Source organism: Salmo trutta, chromosome 12, assembly GCF_901001165.1.
Source record: "Salmo trutta chromosome 12, fSalTru1.1, whole genome shotgun sequence".
NCBI classification, from domain to species: domain Eukaryota; kingdom Metazoa; phylum Chordata; class Actinopteri; order Salmoniformes; family Salmonidae; genus Salmo; species Salmo trutta.
This window is the reverse complement of record NC_042968.1, coordinates 78504356-78525718: the sequence shown is the minus strand read 5'-3', so window position 1 is coordinate 78525718 and position 21363 is coordinate 78504356. Positions and strand designations below refer to the sequence as shown.

The following is a 21363-nucleotide window of genomic DNA, read 5'->3' as shown; positions in this document are numbered from 1 at the left end:
CTTCTGAAGAGCTTCTCTCTTCTGTCTCCATCGCTCTCTCCTTCTGAAGAGCTTCTCTCTTCTCTGTCTCCATCTATCTCCTTCTGAAGAGCTTCTCTCTTCTCTGTCTCCATCTCTCTCTTCTTCTGAAGAGCTTCTCTCTTCTCTGTCCCAATCTCTCTCTTCTTCTGAAGAGCTTCTCTCTTCTCTGTCCAGTCTCTCTTCTTCTGAAGAGCTTCTCTCTTCTCTGTCCCAATCGCTCTCTTCTTCTGAAGACCTTCTCTCTTCTCTGTCCCATCTCTCTTCTTCTGAAGAGCTTCTCTCTTCTCTGTCCCCATCTCGCTCTCCTTTTGAAGAGCTTCTTTCTTTGTCTCCATCTCTGTATCCTTCTAAAGAGCTATCTGGTTCTGTCTCTGACCCAACATGTATGTTTTTCCCCATCTGCAGGAAGCTGTTGGAGGTGAAGGTCATTGATGATGAGGAGTATGAGAAGAACAAGACCTTCATCATCCAGCTGGGGGAGCCTGTGCTGCTGGAGATTGGACGGAAACATGGTCAGTGCAGAGCCCTGCGGGTGCAAAGCTGCCATTTACTGTAGCAGCCTCATGTTATCGCTGTCATATTTAACAGTCTTAAATGTTGTATTTCACACGATCAGTTATCGGAAAAACACAACAGCTGTATATGAAGGATGGAATGGTAATTCTGGAAGTGCTTTAATTGTTTTGTTGTTGCCCCTGGCAGATCCATGTTGGAAGTGATGAGGTTGCGGCACATAGAATTACAACACATTATATCCTTAACCTGTAATTTATTTTATTCCAAATATAGGTGTTACGTTGCTTTCATAAACCCATTAGTGGGGATTGGTAACATTAAGAAATATATATTGAAAAACAAACACATCACCAAAATGTATTTTATGGCCAGGATATGTCCCTGAGTGTACCAATGGTTATGCTGTAGTTGCACATTAAACGGCATTAGTGACTTGCGGGGGATTTCATCAAGACTGAGAGTAGTTGGTCCATGTTAGAGCTGTTTCTCCAGGCTATTCTTCTCACTGCACATTCATTATAATATTTTACACTAATGTAATGTTTTTGGTGCATTTCAATTATTCCTGCATTGTTGATACGCATGAGAAAAATATTTGAATTTACCTCCTCACAAAACTCTGTATATTGATACATTGGTATACAGTTTATTCACAGATAATTAATTTGATAAATAAATTACATTGCGTTTTTGTATACAGTGAGCTCCAAAAGTATTGGGACAGTGATACATTTTTGGTTGTTTTGGCTCTGTAATCCAGCATGTTGGATTTAAAATGACACAATAACTATGAGGTTCAAGTGCAAACTGTCAGCTTTAATTTGAGGGTATTTTCATCTATATTGGGTTAACTGTTTAGAAATTACAGCACTTTTTGTACATAATCCCTCCATTTTAGGGGACCAAAAGTATTGGGACAAATTCACTTATATGTCTATTAAAGTAGTAGAACGTTTAGTATTTGGTCCCATATTCATAGCAAGCAAAGACTACATCAAGCTTGTGACTCTACAAATTCGTTGGATGCATTTGCTGTTTGCTTTGGTTGTGTTTCAGATTATTTTGTGCCCAATAGAAATGAGTGGTAAATCATGTATTGTGTAATTTTGGAGTCACTTTTATTGTAAATAAGAAACACTTCTACATGAATGTGGATGCTACCATGATTACGGATCATCCTGAATGAATCGTAAATACAGATGCACAAATATCATACCCCCAAGACATGCTAACCTCTCAATATTACAATAACAGGGGAGGTTAGCATTTTATATCATACCCCCAAGACATGCTATCCTCTCAAGATTACAATAACAGGGGAGGTTAGCATTTTTTGGGGGGGTATGATATTTGACATTGAAATGTTCTCTGCTTCACAGGAGACTCCAATGAGAACAAGCCAGCCAATGATGAGGAGGAGGTGTCCAAGATGGGCTGTCCCAGCCTGGGAGAACACACCAAGCTGGAGGTGGTGATAGAGGAATCCTACGAGTTTAAGGTAACCCACAAAAACAAACAAACAAACCCCCACAGACATACCCCTCTCTCATATGTGCCCCTCTCTCCTCTGTCCCACCCTATCCTCCTCTCTTCTCTGTCCCCCACTGTCTCCTCTGTCTCCCTCTGTCCCTGCAGCATCATATTTGTGACCGACCACCTAGATTCGGTCTTATGTTGCAGAATTTGAAATTGTGTTTTTTTTCTCCACACCCTCTTTAGCCTTAACCTCACCCATCTCTTTAAGAATTCACATGTGAGGCCATGTCGTAAACAGAGTGAGTAAGGTAGTGTTGTAAACAACCAAAGAATAAGACAAAAGTGGTGAAAGTAGTAGCCTATAATAAGGAAAATCTCCAGATAAAAATACACGTTATATAGTCCTTGGTTTATATCCTAATCTGACTTTGGTGCAGGTCCTGTTGTTCTTCACATTACTGTGAACAAACAATATATCAAATGAAATAATGTATTTGTCACATGCACAGGATACAGAAGGTGTAAATGGTACAGCGAAGTAGTTACTTGCATATTTGCATAGTAGCAATATAAAAATAGACAGTGTCCAGATTAAAATATTTTATAAATATTTTATAATGATTAGATGATGCTTACCCAGACACTTGTCTAAATGGATGGGTCATGTGAAAGAATGCATTAATATGAATATGAATCTGCAGGTAGCTAAACCTAACCTACTAGGTTCAATGTTAGCTAGCTAGCTAACATTATGCTATAACTAGCAATGCAAATGGATTTCTGAAATACAAATAATATTACTACAAAGATCCTACATGTTACGTTAGCTAGCGAGCTAGCAAGCTAAGGTTCACTAGCTAGCTAACAGTACCCTTTAATTTTGAATGAAAATGACTTTCTGACTAAATTATAAACATATAATATCTGAAAATGTAGCTAGACTCTTACCCATATACATGGACGGACGCTTCACAGCCGACTGGAACCCCTTTAACTCTGTTTTGTTTGTAAAGCTTGTTTGCCCCACATTGTGTCAAGTCACTCTGGTTTGTATTGACCGTGTGCAGAAAACAACTTTTTCCCTCTGATCTTTGTCGATAGTGTCTGCTAAATTCAGGGCAGCAATGTTGTTGAGAGCAGTAGCAACACTTTTGCAGTTCTCCATGGCTCACGTTATATCTTTCGAAAAAGCTGAGTATCAAGGATTATCTACATGCTACATGGCAGACCAATCCAAACGTATCTCTTGGCATGTCCAGTCCATCCATTATCTCAGTCAATGGCTAGCGGGAAGGTTCCTGTCGTTTCCGTAGCTAAACCAATTTGTTTCTGTACATTATCACAGTCACACCATGAGTAGTTAATCATGAAACATACTCCACCGCCTTTCTTCTTCCCAGAGAGTTCTTTATTCCTGTCTGTGTGATGTGCTGAGAACCCAGCTGGCTGTGTGAACAGGGACAGTATATCTGGAGAGAGCCATGTTTCCATGAAACAATATGTTACAGTCCGTTGACAGTCCCTGATGTCTCTCTGGAAGGAGATCCTCGCCCTGAGCTCGTCTACTTTATTGTCCAGAGACTGAACATTAGCAAGTAATATACTCGGAAGCGGTGAATGGTGTGCATGCCTCCTGATTCGGACTAGAAGTCCACTCCGAAAACCTTTTCTCCGCCGGCGGTATCTTGGAGCAGCCTCTGGGATAAGTTCAATTGCCCTGGGGGGTACGAACAAAGGATACAAATTGGGAAAGTCATATTCCTGGTCGTAATGCTGGTGAGTTACCGCCGCTCTGATATCCTGATACAACTCATCCAGAACGCCGCAGCCCGTCTGGTGTTCAACCTTCCCAAGTTCTCTCACGTCACCCCGCTCCTCCGCTCTCTCCACTGGCTTCCAGTTGAAGCTCGCATCCGCTACAAGACCATGGTGCTTGCCTACGGAGCTGTGAGGGGAACGGCACCTCCATACCTTCAGGCTCTGATCAGGCCCTACACCCAAACAAGGGCACTGCGTTCATCCACCTCTGGCCTGCTGGCCCCCCTACCTCTGAGGAAGCACGGTTCCCGCTCAGCCCAGTCCAAACTGTTCGCTGCTCTGGCACCCCAATGGTGGAACAAGCTCCCTCACGACGCCAGGACAGCGGAGTCAATCACCACCTTCCGGAGACACCTGAAACCCCACCTCTTTAAGGAATACCTGGGATAGGATAAAGTAATCCTTCTAACCCCCCCCCCCTTAAAAGATTTAGATGCACTATTGTAAAGTGGTTGTTCCACTGGATATCATAAGGTGAATGCACCAATTTGTAAGTCGCTCTGGATAAGAGCGTCTGCTAAATGACTTAAATGTAATGTAAATGTAATATCCAAAAGTTATTTCCGGCTGTATGTAATAACACAAAAAACTTTCTGGGCTAATAATATAAGACACAAAAAAATGAAATACTGCAAAGTTGCTTAGGAGCTAGAAGCAGAGCTTCCATATCTGTCGGCGCCATCTTAACATATGCCTAGTTCCTGAAATGGGTCACATTTATTAAAAGCATGTCTTTCGCCAGTGATAGAGGTCACTGTCTTGTTACTCCTGTCGATGTCTGCCCTCCCTCTTCCTGTGAGGAGACTGTCTGGACAGAGAGGCCAGCCAGGTCACCCGCTCAGTGGAGCAACTGAAAAAAATGGATGGGTCATTACCCTCTAACAAATGAAGAACAAACTGGGCGAGATTACATTGTTTACCACACAAATTGGAAACATCAGACCAACCCTTACCCCTTCCACTCAAAATATTACACTTCTATCCATTCTATGTATTGATAACTCTAGTCTAGGCTGAAATCTGATTGTGTTTTTTTTGTTTGTTTGTTCAGAACACAGTAGATAAGCTGATTAAGAAGACGAACCTTGCTCTGGTGGTGGGCAGCAGTAGCTGGAGAGAGCAGTTTGTCAATGCTGTCACTGTCAGTGCAGGTGAGTGCCTCTTTCTCCTTCACTCCTAAATCTCTGGGACAGACTCACTAACACTGCATGCTCTTGCATTAACGGAGAGTCAGAGGAGTGGTGTTCAGGGCAGAGAAATCACACTCTCTACTTTGGGAGGTAACAGTAATGAAATCACAGACACGCAAAGTTGCTGTTTGAAAATGTATAGATGCAAGAAGCAGTGTCAAGTTCAACTTTATCCCACGCAAAGCAATAAAGGTGTAATGAATTTTGAAACTATATCATTGCACCAACATTCACAATTAACACTCACACTTTTATTTCCCTACTTGCGCTGACTTTGTTGATAACTGCTGTACCTTATTGAGGAAAAATGCCCTCAATATGTGATTTGTGGTTGTCTCACCTAGCTATCTTAAGATAAATGCACTAACTGTAAGTCGCTCTGGATAAGAGTGTCTGCTTGCTAAATTACTCAAATGTAAAATGTAACTGTAATTTTGCACCACGTAAAAGTTGAATAAAACGCTGCATCTCATCAGAATGATTTGTACTATATGTGTAAACACCTCTCGTTCTCTCCCCCAGGGGATGATGATGAGGAGGAGAGTGGGGAGGAGCGCCTCCCATCCTGTTTTGACTACATCATGCACTTCCTCACAGTGTTCTGGAAGGTTCTGTTCGCCTTTGTCCCGCCCACAGAGTACTGGAATGGCTGGGCCTGCTTCTTTGTGTCCATCTCCCTGATTGGTGTTCTGACGGCTGTGACCGGGGACCTGGCCTCTCATTTCGGCTGCACAGTGGGGCTTAAGGACTCTGTCACTGCCGTAGTATTTGTGGCCCTGGGGACTTCCGTTCCAGGTGGGTGCCTGTCTCTATGTAGCCTACTCTCTCTGTCTGTCACTCTTTCTCTGGGCTGTATCCGTCTCTTGTCCGTGTCAGAATCAGTTACCTATTTCTAACCATCTATTTCTGCTTACTTTATGTTCACAAAGACACCTTTGCCAGTAAAGTGGCGGCCATCCAGGACCAGTACGCTGACGCCTCCATCGGCAACGTAACGGGCAGTAATGCAGTGAACGTGTTCCTGGGCATCGGCGTGGCATGGACCATTGCGGCCGTCTACTGGAAGACCAAGGGCAAGAAGTTTCTTGTAGAGCCTGGTTCGCTGGCATTCTCCGTCACCCTGTTCACCATCATGGCGTTTGTGTGTGTCCTGGTGCTGATGTACCGCCGCCGGGCCGGCGTGGCAGGGGGAGAACTGGGGGGCCCGCGGAACACGAAACTCCTCACCTCTCTCTTCTTTTTCTCCCTCTGGTTCCTCTACATCATGCTGGCCTCCCTAGAGGCCTACTGCCACGTGCCAGGCTTCTGAGAGAGAGAGAGAGAGAGAGAGAGCGAGAGAAAGCGAGAGAGCAAGAGAGAGAGAGGAGAAAGCTTGTCTCCTATTGTTTACATGTCTATCCCTCTCCTTTTTGTGTACTTTTCTGAGTGTTTTAAAGTATTTATATTGTTTATTATTATTGCTACCGTGGATGCTTGACTCTGAATAATTTTACCCCATTTACAATGACATGGATGGCAGCCTTAGCCATTCTGTTGGAAGCGTACTGGTACCAGCTAATGACTTGGTGTATGTTTTCAGAGGACTTATGCCTTGAGGCATAGCTTTATCTAAATAGGCTGTCTGCACAAAACGAGGGAAATTAAATGACCTTTGACTCTGAGAATGCTCCTATTTTGTTTATTGTCTATCCTGAACACTTAGCTCTTTTAGCCCCACTGATCGTCTCCTGCATCTCTCTGTTCAGATAGAGGATGACCCTAATCAATCAGTCAATTTCTTGGAGATGATGCACACTGACTCAGAAGAGCTGACTCAGATCCTCCTTCTCCCCATGTCTGAACATGGTTCCTGGTTGACCAACTATGTAACCCCTGATGCCCACCAAGCACAGTCATTCCCATGAAGGTTCTCAGCCTCTGCCCTGAACATTGACTACTACCCTCAGCCCATCCTAACCCTCTTCTTTTTCAACAACGTTGTGCGCTTGTGTTGTGGACATTTTAGAAAAGGATTTTCGTTTTTGAAAAGTCAAGATAGTCAAGATGTTTGAACAGTGTAAGTGTTTGTAGATAAAACAGTGCCATATTCTCTTTGAACAGGGTCTAAAAAGAACTTGTGATAGGAGTTAATAGGATAACTACAGTTGGCATGGTACTGCATTACAATTAGTAGCCACTGAGGCCAAAACATAATGTCACATGTTATTCAGGAAATGGTGATCAGTTGAAAAAGCTGTTGGTGTTTGTTAATAAGATTAATATTAATATTTATCTCAAACTATTTGTTGTATATCATGGCAAAGAATAATATTACTACTAGGTGTGTACATGTGGGAGCGTGAGTGTGTTTTGTTGTATTGAGTTAAGAATTGTATGATAGAAACATTTTGAAGTATTGTATGTAACATTTTAATACGGCTATCCTCATGAGTGAAAGTCTAGATGTGAATCCAAGCTGAACACAGTAACATGTGAATATATCACTGCCTGGTTCCCTGATCCACACTCTGTCTGAGGACAACCTCAGACTCATAAGGACTTCTTCCAAGATACTTTTTATACAGGACACTAATCTATGTGAGACAATCTCTGCCAGAGAATTCCAGCTTCTTAAAGTGTGCTTTACAATTTTAATTTGAGATGATGTACTGTAGAAGCACATTTTTTTCAAGGGTTTTGTATGAGTGTGTGAGTGTGTGGATGTGAATCATAATTCAAGGTACAGTGAGGGGAAAAAAGTATTTGATCCCCTGCTGATTTTGTACGTTTGCCCACTGACAAAGAAATTATCAGTCTATAATTTTAATGGTAGGTTTATTTGAACAGTGAGAGACAGAATAACAACAAAAAAATGCATGTCAAAAATGTTATAAATTAATTTGCATTTTAATGAGGGAAATAAGTATTTGACCCCCTCTCAATCAGAAAGATTTCTGGCTCCCAGGTGTCTTTTATACAGGTAACGAGCTGAGATTAGGACCACATTCTTAAAGGGAGTGCTCCTAATCTCAGCTTGTTACCTGTATAAAAGACACCTGTCCACAGAAGCAATCAATCAATCAGATTCCAAACTCTCCACCATGGCCAAGACCAAAGAGCTCTTCAAGGATGTCAGGGACAAGATTGTAGACCTACACAAGGCTGGAATGGGCTACAAGACCATCGCCAAGCAGCTTGGTGAGAAGGTGACAACAGTTGGTGCGATTATTCGCAAATGGAAGAAACACAAAGAACTGTCAATCTCCCTTGGCCTGGGGCTCCATGCAAGATCTCACCTTGTGGAGTTGCAATGATCATGAGAACGGTGAAGAATCAGCCCAGAACTACACGGGAGGATCTTGTCAATGATCTCAAGGTAGCTGGGACCATAGTCACCAAGAAAACAATTGGAAACACACTACGCCGTGAAGGACTGAAATCCTGCAGCGCCCGCAAGGTCCCCCTGCTCAAGAAAGCACATATACATGCCCGTCTGAAGTTTGCCAATGAACATCTGAATGATTCAGAGGACAACTGGGTGAAAGTGTTGGGGTCAGATGAGACCAAAATGGAGCTCTTTGGCATCAACTCAACTCGCCGTGTTTGGAGGAGGAGGAATGCTGCCTATGACCCCAAGAACACCATCCCCACCGTCAAACATGGAGGTGGAAACATTATGCTTTGGGGGTGTTTTTCTGCTAAGGAGACAGGACAACTTCACCGCATCAAAGGGACGATGGATGGGGCCATGCACCGTCAAATCTTGGGTGAGAACCTCCTTCCCTCAGCCAGGGCATTGAAAATGGGTCGTGGATGGGTATTCCAGCATGACAATGACCCAAAACACACGGCCAAGGCAACAAAGGAGTGGCTCAAGAAGAAGCACATTAAGGTCCTGGAGTGGCCTAGCCAGTCTCCAGACCTTAATCCCATAGAAAATCTGTGGAGGGAGCTGAAGGTTTGAGTTGCCAAATGTCTGCCTCGAAACCTTAATGACTTGGAGAAGATCTGCAAAGAGGAGTGGGACAAAATCCCTCCTGAGATGTGTGCAAACCTGGTGGCCAACTACAAGAAACGTCTGACCTCTGTGATTGCCAACAAGGGTTTTGCCACCAAGTACTAAGTCATGTTTTGCAGAGGGGTCAAATACTTATTTCCCTCATTAAAATGCAAATCATTTTATAACATTTTTGACATGCGTTTTTCAGGATTTTTTTGTTGTTATTCTGTCTCTCACTGTTCAAATAAACCTACCATTAAAATATAGACTGATAATTTCTTTGTCAGTGGGCAAACGTACAAAATCAGCAGGGGATCAAATACTTTTTTCCTTCACTGTATATGTACTCCTTGTCCTCAGAGTTTGATGAAAGGCATGGCTTTATTCCATCCTAAATGTTTACTCAACATGGGGGTATGGTTATTTTAATGATGAAATGTCTACACTTCTGAGTCCTCACAAATCTTTTTGCATTATCCTCTGTCACATTCAGGCTTTGAACATATTTCACCTAGATGACTATGTCAAAGCACTGCATAGAGGAGAAAAAAGGTTTTAAAACCTAATGGTTAGTTTATTTCCTAAACATAGCACGTACGGTGTACAGTTTTTGAAATGGCAACAAATAAACAAAACTATGACGATACTGTACTGTAATGAAAAAAATACCAAAAGCAAATGATTGCCAAACCTTACTATAATTTGCATAAGGATAGTGTGTAGACTTTGTTTTTGAAATGTAGGATCCTCAGATCCTATTATTTCTAGATGTATTTATAATTACATGATCATTGCTGCTTTTATTTGGATTTATATGCACGCTTAATGTATGATCAGTGGAAATAAAAGTTGTTCATTTATTATTGTTCAAAATATAGTTTTTTTTATTCCTTAGTCAGGACTTGGAGCCCTTTTTAATCATAACTGGTGGCTGATTTTACAGGATATATAAAAAATTTAATTCTTCCCATGCAGCGAGAAAGCATGTTTGTATCAGTATGCTGTTTCTTATTGATTCACACGGGTAAACATTGTTTTATTGAATCTGAACTGCATTTGTCAGTGTAAAACAATGTGCTTGACAGATCCTGGTTACTGTGATTCAGTAATCCAGTTACTGCCACAACTGACCCATCGCTGCACATTCATTACTCTCTCACTGTTTACTTTTGTTCAGTGTAAAAGTCTCCTTAAATAACTTTTCTTACATTACATAATCATTAAGCGTAGTCTCTGTGCCCTCATTTCCTTGTCCTCCATCTGCTCTGATCAACCTGGGACATATGCTTCAGGAGGTTTTCATGATGCTTGTTGTTTGGCATCTCAATGGATCACACACCACAAGCAGGGAATTTATAGCTTTTGTTCTCTAACCCCTTAAGTAGAGTCCCTGTTTCTCCACAAACAAGACATTTTCCAGGTTGCTAAAACAGTCACGTCAGTCTGTAGCAAGGAGGGAAGTCTTTGGCATGAAAAAAGTTTCTTTGATGCAGATCCTTGTGCTGCGACAGCAGCTTTAAGTAGAGAGAGTTCTACAGGAATCCTACAGGAAAAAAATCTACAGGAATTCCTGTAGTTGATTAGTTACATGTAGTTAATTAACCTTAGTTGGACTTTGGATTGAATCAACTGAACATTATTAGGACACTAACATTTCAATTCCGTCTCAGAAAAGTTAATGTCAGAGTCATCAAGCACAAATCTGAGTCAGATCTGAAGTCATAGTCTGTATTTTTGCAATTTAGCGCACTATTAAATCTGTATTGCTGAAGCGCTAGAGATTGCACAATAGTAATTAACCTGTCTGGGCTAGGGGGCAGTATTTTCACGGCCGGATGAAAAACATACCCAATTTAAACAGGTTACTACTCTGGCCCAGAAACTAGAATATGCATATTATTAGTAGATTTGGATGGAAAACACTCTGACGTTTCTAAAACTGTTTGAATGGTGTCTGTGAGTATAACAGAACTCATATGGCAGGCAAAAACCTGAGAAAAATCTAAGCAGGAAGTGGAAAGTCAGAATTGTAGTTCTTCTTTTGATTCTCTATCGAAGCTACAGTGTCTGTGGGGTGACGTTGCACTTCCTAAGGCTTCCATTGGCTGTCTAAAGCCTTCAGGAAGTGGTTTGAGCATTTTCCTGTCACTGGGCAGACAATAGGAGCTCAGTTACTGAGTGGTCTGCCTGGCAACAAAGGGATTGGATATGCGCAAGCATGCTGTTCCTTCTTTTCTCCTTGAATGAATACGCTATTGTCCGGTTGGAATATTATCGCAATTTTACTTTAAAAATACCATAAAGATTGATTTTAAACAGCGTTTGACATGCTTCTAAGTACGGTAATGGAACATTTTGACTTTTCGTCTCTCGTTCCGCGCTCAAGCGTTATGCCTTTGGATAAGTGATCTATATGCACGAACAAAACGGAGGTATTTGTACATAAATATGGATTATTTCGAACAAAAACAACATTTCTTGTGGAAGTAGCAGTCCTGGGAGTGCATTCTGACGAAGATCAGCAAAGGTAAGAGAATATTTCTAATACTAATTCTGAGTTTAGGTTGCCCCGAACTTGGCGGGTGTCTGAATAGCTCACCGTGATGGCTGAGCTATGTACTCAGAATATTGAAAAATGTGCTTTCTCCGTAAAGCTATTTTAAAATCTGACACAGCGGTTGCATCCAGGAGTAGTCTATCTATAATTATTTAAATAATTGTTATATATTTTGTCAACGTTTATGATGAGTATTTTTGTAAATTGATGTGCACATTCACCAGACGTTTTGGTGGGAATACATTTTCTGAACATCACGCACCAATGTAAAATGCTTTTTTTGGATATAAATATGAACTTTATCGAACAGAACATACATGTATTGTGTAACATAATGTCCTAAGAGTGTCATCTGATGAAGATCGTCAAAGGTTAGTGCTTCATTTAGCTGTGTTTTGGGTTTTATTGACACATGTCCTTGCTTGGAAAATGGCTGTGATTATTTTTGTCCATGTACTCTCCTAACATAATCTAATGTTTTGCTTTCGCTGTAAAGCCTTTTTGAAATCGGACAATGTGGTTACATCAAGGAGAAGTGTATCTTTAAAAAGGTGTAAAATAGTTGTATGTTTGAGAAAGCTGAATTATGACATTTTGTTGTTTTTGAATTTGCAGCCCTGATATTTCACTGGCTGTGTCCCGCAGGTGGGATGCTAGCGTCCCACCTAGCCCATAGAAGTTAAAGGTCATTTAAAATTGAGCCGACCGTGAATGCAATTTCCTCTAACCCGGGAACATTGCCTTTAAGGTCTCTATTCAATCCGTATCGCTGAAATTGAATGCCATAGCGTGATTGAAAAGGGGGGGAGGGGTTCTAAGCTGACATATGTAGTTGTTTTAAGATGATGATACTATGGATCATTCAGCTATTTAATTTTAGGACCCCTTTAGGTATAAAAAAATATACCTTTTGGATAAATATTGAATTTGGCCTTTACTACTATAGCCCATAGAAATGCATTGAATAACATTCATAAATGGCAAAAAAGACAACCTAAACAACTCATGAGAAACAAGGTTTGTCTGTCCTATATCTAAGGGATATAAAAAAGCTCAGGAAATACGTTTGTTTTTATTGATGTACTGACCTTTTTACGCATTTCACCCCTTTTTTGGTGCACAAAACTACCTTTATACTTCCCTTCCTTTAAACTTATTTCTTTAAACTGGTACCGGTGACCTTCAGATGAGTTCCGGGACACTTGTGGGGGTCGTAGAGCTAAACGTGAGAATCGTTAATAATAGATAAATGGTTTGGACACTACAGACGTATTCAAATCAAATTTTATTGGTCACGTACACGTGATTAGCAGATGTTACTGCAGGTGTAGCGAAATGCTTGTGCGTCTAGCTCCGACAGTACCATAATATCTAACAAGTAATATCTAACAAATTACACAACATATACTCAATACACACACATCTAAGTAGGAATGAATTAAGACTATATACATATGGACAGAACAGACTAAGATACAGTAGAATAGTATAGAGTACAGTATAAACACATATGAGATGAGTAATGCAAGATATGTAAACATTAAGTGAATGAGATACTGAAGAATAGTATAAAATACCGTATATACATATGAGATGAGTAATGCCAGATATGTAAACATTATTAAAGTGACTAGTGTTCCATTCCTTAAAGTGGCAAGTGATTTCTAGTCTATGCCTATAGGCAGCAGCCTCTAATGTGCTAGTGATGGCTGTTTAACAGTCTGATGACCTTGAGATAGAAGCTGTTAATCAGTCTCTCGGTCCCAGCTTTGATGCACCTGCACTGACCTTGCCTTCTGGATGATAACGGGGTGAACAGGCAGTGGCTTGGATGGTTGATGTCCTTGATGATCTTTTTGTCCTTCCTATGACATCGGGTGCTGTAGGTGTCCTGCAGGGCGGGTAGTTTGCCCCTGGTAATGCGTTGGGCAGACCGCACCACCCTCTGGAGAGCCTTGCAGTTGCCGTACCAGGTGGCGATACAGCCCGACAGGATGCTTTCAATTGTGCATCTGTAAAAGTTTGTGAGGGTTTTAGGTGACAAGCCAAATTTCTTTAGCCTCCTGAGGTATTCGTGAGAAGACCGATTTTCTGGATGTCTCAAGGTCTGTCAAACACCGCTGTAGCTCTGCCACTTTCACCGCAGATGCGTAAATGCAACATCGGCGGATGCGGTGGATTGAGACACATCCAATGCAACAACAAAAAAACCAAGCCATGAAGTCGAAATAACTGTCCGTATAGCTCTAAAACAGGATTGTGTCGAGGCACAGATCTGGGGAAGGATACCAAAACATTTCTGCAGCATTGAAGGTCCCCAAGAACACAGTGGCCTCTATCATTCTTAAATGAAAAAAGTTTGGAACCACCAAGGCTCTTCCTAGAGCTGGCCGCCTGGCCAAACTGAACTCATCTCTGCAGAACTCCACTAATCAGGCCTTTATGGTAGAGTGGCCAGACGGAAGCCTCTCCTCAGTAAAAGGCACATGACAGCCTGCATGGAGTTTGCCAAAAGGCACCTAAAGGACTCACAGACCATGAGAAACAAGATTCTCTGTTCTGATGAAACCAAGATTGAACTCTTTGGCCTGAATGCCAAGCGTCACATCTGGAGGAAACCTGGCACCATCCCTACGGTGAAGCATGGTGGCAGCATCATGCTGTGGGGATGTTTTTCAGCGGCAGGGTCTGAGAGACTAGTCAGGATCGAGGGAAAGATGAACGGAGCAAAGTATAGAGAGATCCTTGATGAAAACCTGCTCCAGAGCTCTCAGGACTTCAGACTGGGGCGAAGGTTCGACTTTCAACAGGACCCTCAGCACACAGCCAAGACAACGCAGGAGTGCTTGTAGCGTTATACCCAAGAAGACCCAAGGCTGTAATTGATGCCAAAGGTGCTTCAACAAAGTACTGAGTAAAGGGTCTGAATACCCTTGTCAATGTCATATCAGTTTTTTTTTATACATTTGCAAACATTTCTAAAAACAGCTTTTGCTTTGTCATTATGGTGTATTGTCATTATTGTGTGTAGAAAAAACGATTTAATCCAGTTAGAATACGGCTGTAACATAACAAAAGGTGGAAAAGTCAAGGGGTCTAAATACTTTCCGAATGCACTGTATATAGACAGGTGTGCCCCTTTCCAAATAAATGTCTAATCAATTGAATTTACCACAGGTGGACTCCAATCAAGTTTTTGAAACATCAAGGATGATCAATGGAAACAGGATTCACCTACGGATATGGAAAGGGAAGAGAGTAGGGTTGAAGAGGCAGAATCAGGAGACAGGAGGGATAAGGATTTAGCAGAAGGGAGAGATGATAGGATAGAAGAGGAGAGAGTATTGGGAGAGAGCAAGCGAAAATTGCGACGGAGCATGACCATCTGGGTAGGGACGGGAAAGAAATGAATCAAAGGCAGACGTCGGGGTGGTTGATTAAGATTACTTTATTGGTCAATTGCACACAAGGTCCGAACAAAATTTGACATTCGCTTTTAACCTAACCCCTCCGAAAAAGACACATACATGTTTTGGAGAGGTGCGGGGGGCTGCCACACTGGGTGCCTGGGGAGCTGTTGTTGTGGGGGTTAAGTGCCTTGCTTAACGGCACCACGGCTCTTGGGATTTGATTCCAGCAACCCTCTGGTTGCCAGCTCACTTTGACAGATTTTTCCCATCGGACCCGGGATGCAAACTGGCAACCCTCTAGTTGCTGGGTAACCCCTCTAACCACTAGACTACCTGCCATTAAAGTCGCCAAGTATGAAGAGCAGTGAGCCATCATCAGGAAAGGTCTGAAGTTCATTGAGGAACTCTTTAAGGGCACATGGTGTGTGATACATGACAACAATGCTAAGCTTGAGTGGACCAGTGACAGCATGGCATTTCAATGAGGAGATAGACAAGTGAGAGAGGGAGAAAATAGAAAATCTCCACTTAAGAGAAATGTCTAGCCTTGTGCCACCACCGCGGCGGCCAGATACTCTCGGACTATGAGAGGAAATGTAATCAGATGAAGAGCGCAGCTGGAGTAGCAGTGTTCTCTGGGGTGATCCATGTCTCCGTCAGGGCCAAAAAGTCAAGGGACTGAAGGGCAGCATAGGCTGAGATGAACTACACTGCCAGAGACCATATACTAAATTAGAAGGGTTGAAACCAAGGGGTGGGAAGCATCTAAAGCCTACAGGGAGAATAGCAAACAGATATAGAAAACACACAATTGTCAAAGCTACAAAAGAGCAAAATTAGATCATCATAAATTACCATGTAAGATAATCAAGTGAGAGAGTGGTGTGGAGCCTTCCTCTCTTTCCTTCCTCAAACAACTCTGCAGAACCGTTTTTGTTACAGCAGCGGTTTTAGTTTAAGTGCCGAAACCACCGCTAACACAACCACCGCTGAGAGTAAAGTACTAACAATAATTGCAAATTGCCTTGCAGAGGTGAAGAGCACACCTCCCGGTACTAATTGCTGATTGCCTAAGAGAGGAGAAACCACTCCCCCTCCGATACAGCCGCTGATTACCAAAACAACAGTCACAAATTGCCCTGCCCCTTAATCCTGGTTGTTGTGTCAGCAATCATCTGCAAGTTATGAGCAGTCAGCAGTTCACACACCAAATAGTCTACTGGGAAGACAGGAAGCACTTAAAGTAGATGGCCCTAGCTAGCAAAAACACCATACTAGACAACAACAGATTAAGACAAAAATGATTTTTATCACTCCTGGAGATATCTGGAGTCCTCTAGATATTGAATGAAGTACATGTCGGCTGATTATGATTTTTCAACGCCGATACCGATACTGATTATTGGAGGACCAAAAAAGCGGCTACCGATTATTCGGCCGATTTTTATATATATATTTGTAATAATGACAATTACAACAATACTGAATGAAAAATGAACACTTTTATTTTAACTTAACTTCTATGGGCCTGCGGGACACAGCCAGTGAAATATCAGGGCGGCAAATTCAAAAACAACAAAATGTCATAATTCAGCTTTCTCAAACATACAACAATTTCACACCATTTTAAAGATACACTTCTCCTTGATGTAACCACATTGTACGATTTCAAAATGGCTTTAGAGCGAAAGCAAAACATTAGATTATGTTAGGAGAGTACATAGACAAAAATAATCACACAGCCATTTTCCAAGAAAGGACATGTGTCAATAAAACCCAAAACACAGCTAAATGAAGCACTAACCTTTGACGATCTTCATCAGATGACACTCCTAGGACATTATGTTACACAATACATGTATGTTCTGTTTGATAAAGTTCATATTTATATCCAAAAACAGCATTTTATATTGGCGCGTGATGTTCAGAAAATGTATTCCCACCAAAACGTCAGATGAATGTGCACATCAATTTACAAAAATACTCATCATAAACGTTGACAAAATAAATAACAAATATTTAAAGAACTATAGATAGACTACTCCTGGATGCAACCGTTCTGTCAGATTTTAAAATAACTTTACTGAGAAAGCACATTTTTCAATATTCTGAGTAAATAGCTCAGCCATCACGGCGAGCTATTCAGACACCAGCCAAGTTCGGGGCAACCTAAACTCAGAATTAGTATTAGAAATATTTTCTTACCTTTGCTGATCTTCGTCAGAATGCACTCCCAGGACTGCTACTTCCACAAGAAATGTTGTTTTTGTTCGAAATAATCCATATTTATGTCCAAATACCTCTGTTTTGTTCGTGCGTATAGATCACCTATCCAAAGGCATAACGCGTGAGCGCGGAACGAGAGACGAAAAGTCAAAATGTTCCATTACCGTACTTAGAAGCATGTCAAGCGCTGTTTAAAATCAATCTTTATGGGATTTTTAACGTAAAGTTGCGATAATATTCCAACCGGACAATAGCGTATTCATTCAAGGAGAAAAAGAAGGAACAGCATGCTTGCGCATATCCAATCCCTTTGTTGCCAGGCAGACCACTCAGTAACTGAGCTCCTATACTCTGCCCAGTGACAGGAGAATGCTCAAACCACTTTCTGAGGCTTTAGACAGCCAATGGAAGCCTTAGGAAGTGCAACGTAACCCCACAGATACTGTAGTTTCGAAAGGGACTAGGCAGAAGAACTACGATTCTCAGATCCTCCACTTCCTGGTTGACCTTTTCTCAGGTTTTTGCCTGCCATATGAGTTCTGTTATACTCACAGACACCACTCAAACAGTTTTAGAAACTTCAGAGTGTTTTCCATCCAAATCTACCAATAATATGCATATTCTCATTTCTGGGCCAGAGTAGTAACCTGTTTAAATTGGGTACGTTTTTCATCCGGCCGTGAAAATACTGCCCCCTAGCCAAGACAGGTTAATATAATACATCAATAAAATCAATTTAGTCTCAAATAAATAATGAAACATGTTCAATTTGGTTTAAATAATGCAAAAACAAAGTGTTGGAGAAGAAAGTAAAAGTGCAATGTGTGCCATGTAAAAAAGCTAAAGTTTAAGTTCCTTGCTCAGAACATGAGAACATATGAAAGCTGGTGGTTCCTTTTAACATGAGTCTTCAATATTCCCAGGTAAGAAGTTTTAGGTTGTAGTTATTATAGGACTATTTCTCTCTATACCATTTGTATTTCATATACCTTTGACTATTGGATGTTCTAATAGGTACTTTAGTATTGCCAGCCTAATCTTGGGAGTTGATAGGCTTGAAGTCATAAACAGCACAATGGTTGAAGCATTGCGAAGAGCTGCAAACACAGGAAAGTGCTGTTTGAATGAATGCCTACGAGCATGCTGCTGCCTACCACCGCTCAGTCAGACTGCTCTATCAAATCATAGACTTAATTATTATATAATAACACACAGAAATACGAGCCTTATGTCATTAATATGGTAAATTCCAGAAGCTATCATTTCGAAAACAAAACGTTTATTCTTTCAGTGAAATACGGAACCGTTCCGTATTTTATCTAATGAGTAACATCCATAAGTCTAAATATTACTGTTACATTGCACAACCTTCAATGTGATGTCATAATTACGCAGCATTCTGGCAAATTAGTTCGCAACGAGCCAGGCGGCCCAAACTGTTGCATATACCCTGACTCTGAGTGCAAGGAATACCTAGGATAGGATAAAGTAATCCTTCTAACCCCCCCCCCCCCTTAAAAGATTTAGATGCACTATTGTAAAGTGGTTGTTCCACTGGATATCATATGGTGAATGCACCAATTTGTAAGTCGCTCTGGATAAGAGCGTCTGCTAAATGACTTACATGTAAATGTAATGCAATGAACGCAAGAGAAGTGACACAATTTCCCTAGTTTAATATTGCCTGCTAACATGAATTTCTTTTAACTAAATATGCAGGTTTAAAAAATATACTTCTGTGTATTGATTTTAAGAAAGGCATTGATGTTTATGGTTAGGTACATTCGTGCAACTGCGCTTTTGTTAAATCATCCCCGTTTGGCGAAGTTGGCTGTCTTTGTTAGGAAGAAATGGTCTTCACACAGTTTGCAACGAGCCAGGCGGCCCAAACTGCTGCATATACCCTGACTCTGTGGCACAGAACGCAAGAGAAGTGACACAATTTCCCTAGTTAAAAGAAATTCATGTTAGCAGGCAATATTAACAAAATATACAGGTTTAAAAATATATACTTGTGTTTTGATTTTAAGAAAGGCGTTGATGTTTATGGTTAGGTACACATTGGTGCAACGACAGTGCTTTTTTCGCGAATGCGCTTGTTAAATCACCTGTTTGGCGAAGTAGGCTGTGATTCAATGATAAATTAACAGGCACCGCATCGATTATATGCAACACAGGACAAGCTAGATAAACTAGTAATATCATCAACCATGTGTAGTTAACTAGTGATTATGTTAAGATTAATTGTTTTTTATAAGATATGTTTAATGCTAGCTAGCACCTTACCTTGGCTCCTTGCTGCACTCGCATAACAGGTAGTCAGCCTGCCACGCAGTCTCCTCATGGAGTGCAATGTAATCGGCCATGATCTGTGTCCAAAAATGCCGATTACCGATTGTTATGAAAACTTAAAATCGGCCGTAATTAATTGGCCATTCCGATTAATCGGTCGACCTCTAGAATGAAGCACACTGAGATGGAGCCTGAGAAGCTGGTTATATACACAGCTGTAACGCTGTCCTTCCGGGATACGGATTGAAAAGAGCCCTTAGGTGTGACTAAGTCTGACTTTCTACCATGGTCCTCAATTCTGGTAGAAGGTCTGCCTCTACTGAATGCCTGTGTATCTTATACCAGTTACTGTATGGCCAGGGACCAGGCTTGCTTTAAAGAGCAATCCAAAGTCAAGGTTATACGAAACACTTCAAATGGGCAATTATGACTGTTGGAGTGAAACTATGCCACCCTTGTACCCTGCAGAACCAGGCATTTCCTCTTCCCCCAATCCCCTCTTTATCCGTTGAACTTTTCTCCTATTACCCAGTTGAGGCTGGTTACTGTAGTATTTCAGCAGTAGAAAGATATTTTCTGATCTGTTATCTATGAGAGTAGCAGTGAATTTAAATAATTTAGACGCTTGACCTGTCGTAAGCCTTGCCAGATGTCAAATGTCACAGCTCAATTGTTATTCCAGACAGTTTTCAGTATCAAGAGTTGGTTTGACACCAAGCATAGCACAGGAGGATAAAGATCACAATTCAATTTCAAGGGCATGTATAGTCAATATGAACAATCAATATTCTATAATATACTATGTATTATTCATTCTGGTCTATTGAACACTAAACATAAATCACAGAAAAAAATCACAGTACATCCTTGTTGTTGATATTGTCCTTAATCTGATTTGTTTTTTGCAAAATCACCAGAAATAGGAAAGGAATGTTTTTCAGGTATGGGCAGCCCTGGGAGGGAAGTTTCTGCTGTGCAGCTTCAAAAGGATTTCTCTGGTCCTTGGGCTGTAACAAAAGTTCATGTGCTCATATTTCGAAGTGTGTTTAATACATTTATTCATATACTTGTAGCAAATAGAGGCGAGATAAAGTGTGCACCTCTGCATGTATTTTTAGTGTTTCTTGTTGCTAGGCAACCTCTCAAAGAGTCATTGTCTTTCTGTCATTTTGTTGTCTGTTGTCGTTGGAGTTAGGTGGGCGTGTTGGTTGTAATTTCCATTTAAGGTCATTCTCCTCGTCTCGCTGACTCACTATAAAGTAAATTAGCTATTGTGAAAGAGTTAATCTTATTCAAACAAATGGAGGGAAGGAGAGAGAGAGAGAGAGAGAGAGAGAGAGAGAGAGAGAGAGAGAGAGAGAGAGAGCACTCAGGAAAAGACTAGCGGGCATGGCCTAGGATAGTGAGTCATGATAGAGCCCCTACGCCATGAGGAAAGTTTAGCAACACAACTACTGTATGATTTGTTGGTGTATGTATTTATATGATTCAACTTCCTATGTAAAAAGTATTTTGAGAGACGCACTGTTTGAGTTGTGTTCTGCATGATGTTTGTATGGTGCTGTGATTTAAACTGTCTCTCAGTTGATGCATTACTCTGGCCAGTTTGTATTTTCAGCAATCCTTCGACAATCTGTGATTGGTTTTAAATGAAATACTATTTGACAGTAATATCTGGGTTGTTCCACGAAATGAGTGCCTTTAGTGTCCCTTTGATATTTTAATTAGAAACTGTCCACCAATTTAGAATTTGAAAAGCCTGTTATATTTAGTGAAGTTCCCCTAATATAAACCACATGGAGAATTCAATAAATATGATTATGAAAATAAATAAAGACTTGCTAAAGTGACAAAATTCTGCATTTTGACATGTCCCTC

The 21363-nt window shown here is 41.1% G+C and overlaps 1 protein-coding gene across 1 annotated transcript in view; it reads left to right on the top strand.

Moving 5' to 3' along the window:
• The window catches only part of LOC115204264 (sodium/calcium exchanger 1-like), a 64837-nt gene extending 57092 nt beyond the window's left edge, over positions 1-7745 (top strand). Inside the window, exons 5-9 of the mRNA XM_029769693.1 lie at positions 427-533; positions 1917-2035; positions 4883-4982; positions 5544-5816; positions 5951-7745. Coding sequence (XP_029625553.1) covers positions 427-533; positions 1917-2035; positions 4883-4982; positions 5544-5816; positions 5951-6330 — 979 coding nt within the window. The 3' untranslated portion in view covers positions 6331-7745. The remainder of the gene's footprint in view (positions 1-426; positions 534-1916; positions 2036-4882; positions 4983-5543; positions 5817-5950) is intronic.
• The last annotated feature ends 13618 nt before the right edge of the window (positions 7746-21363 follow it).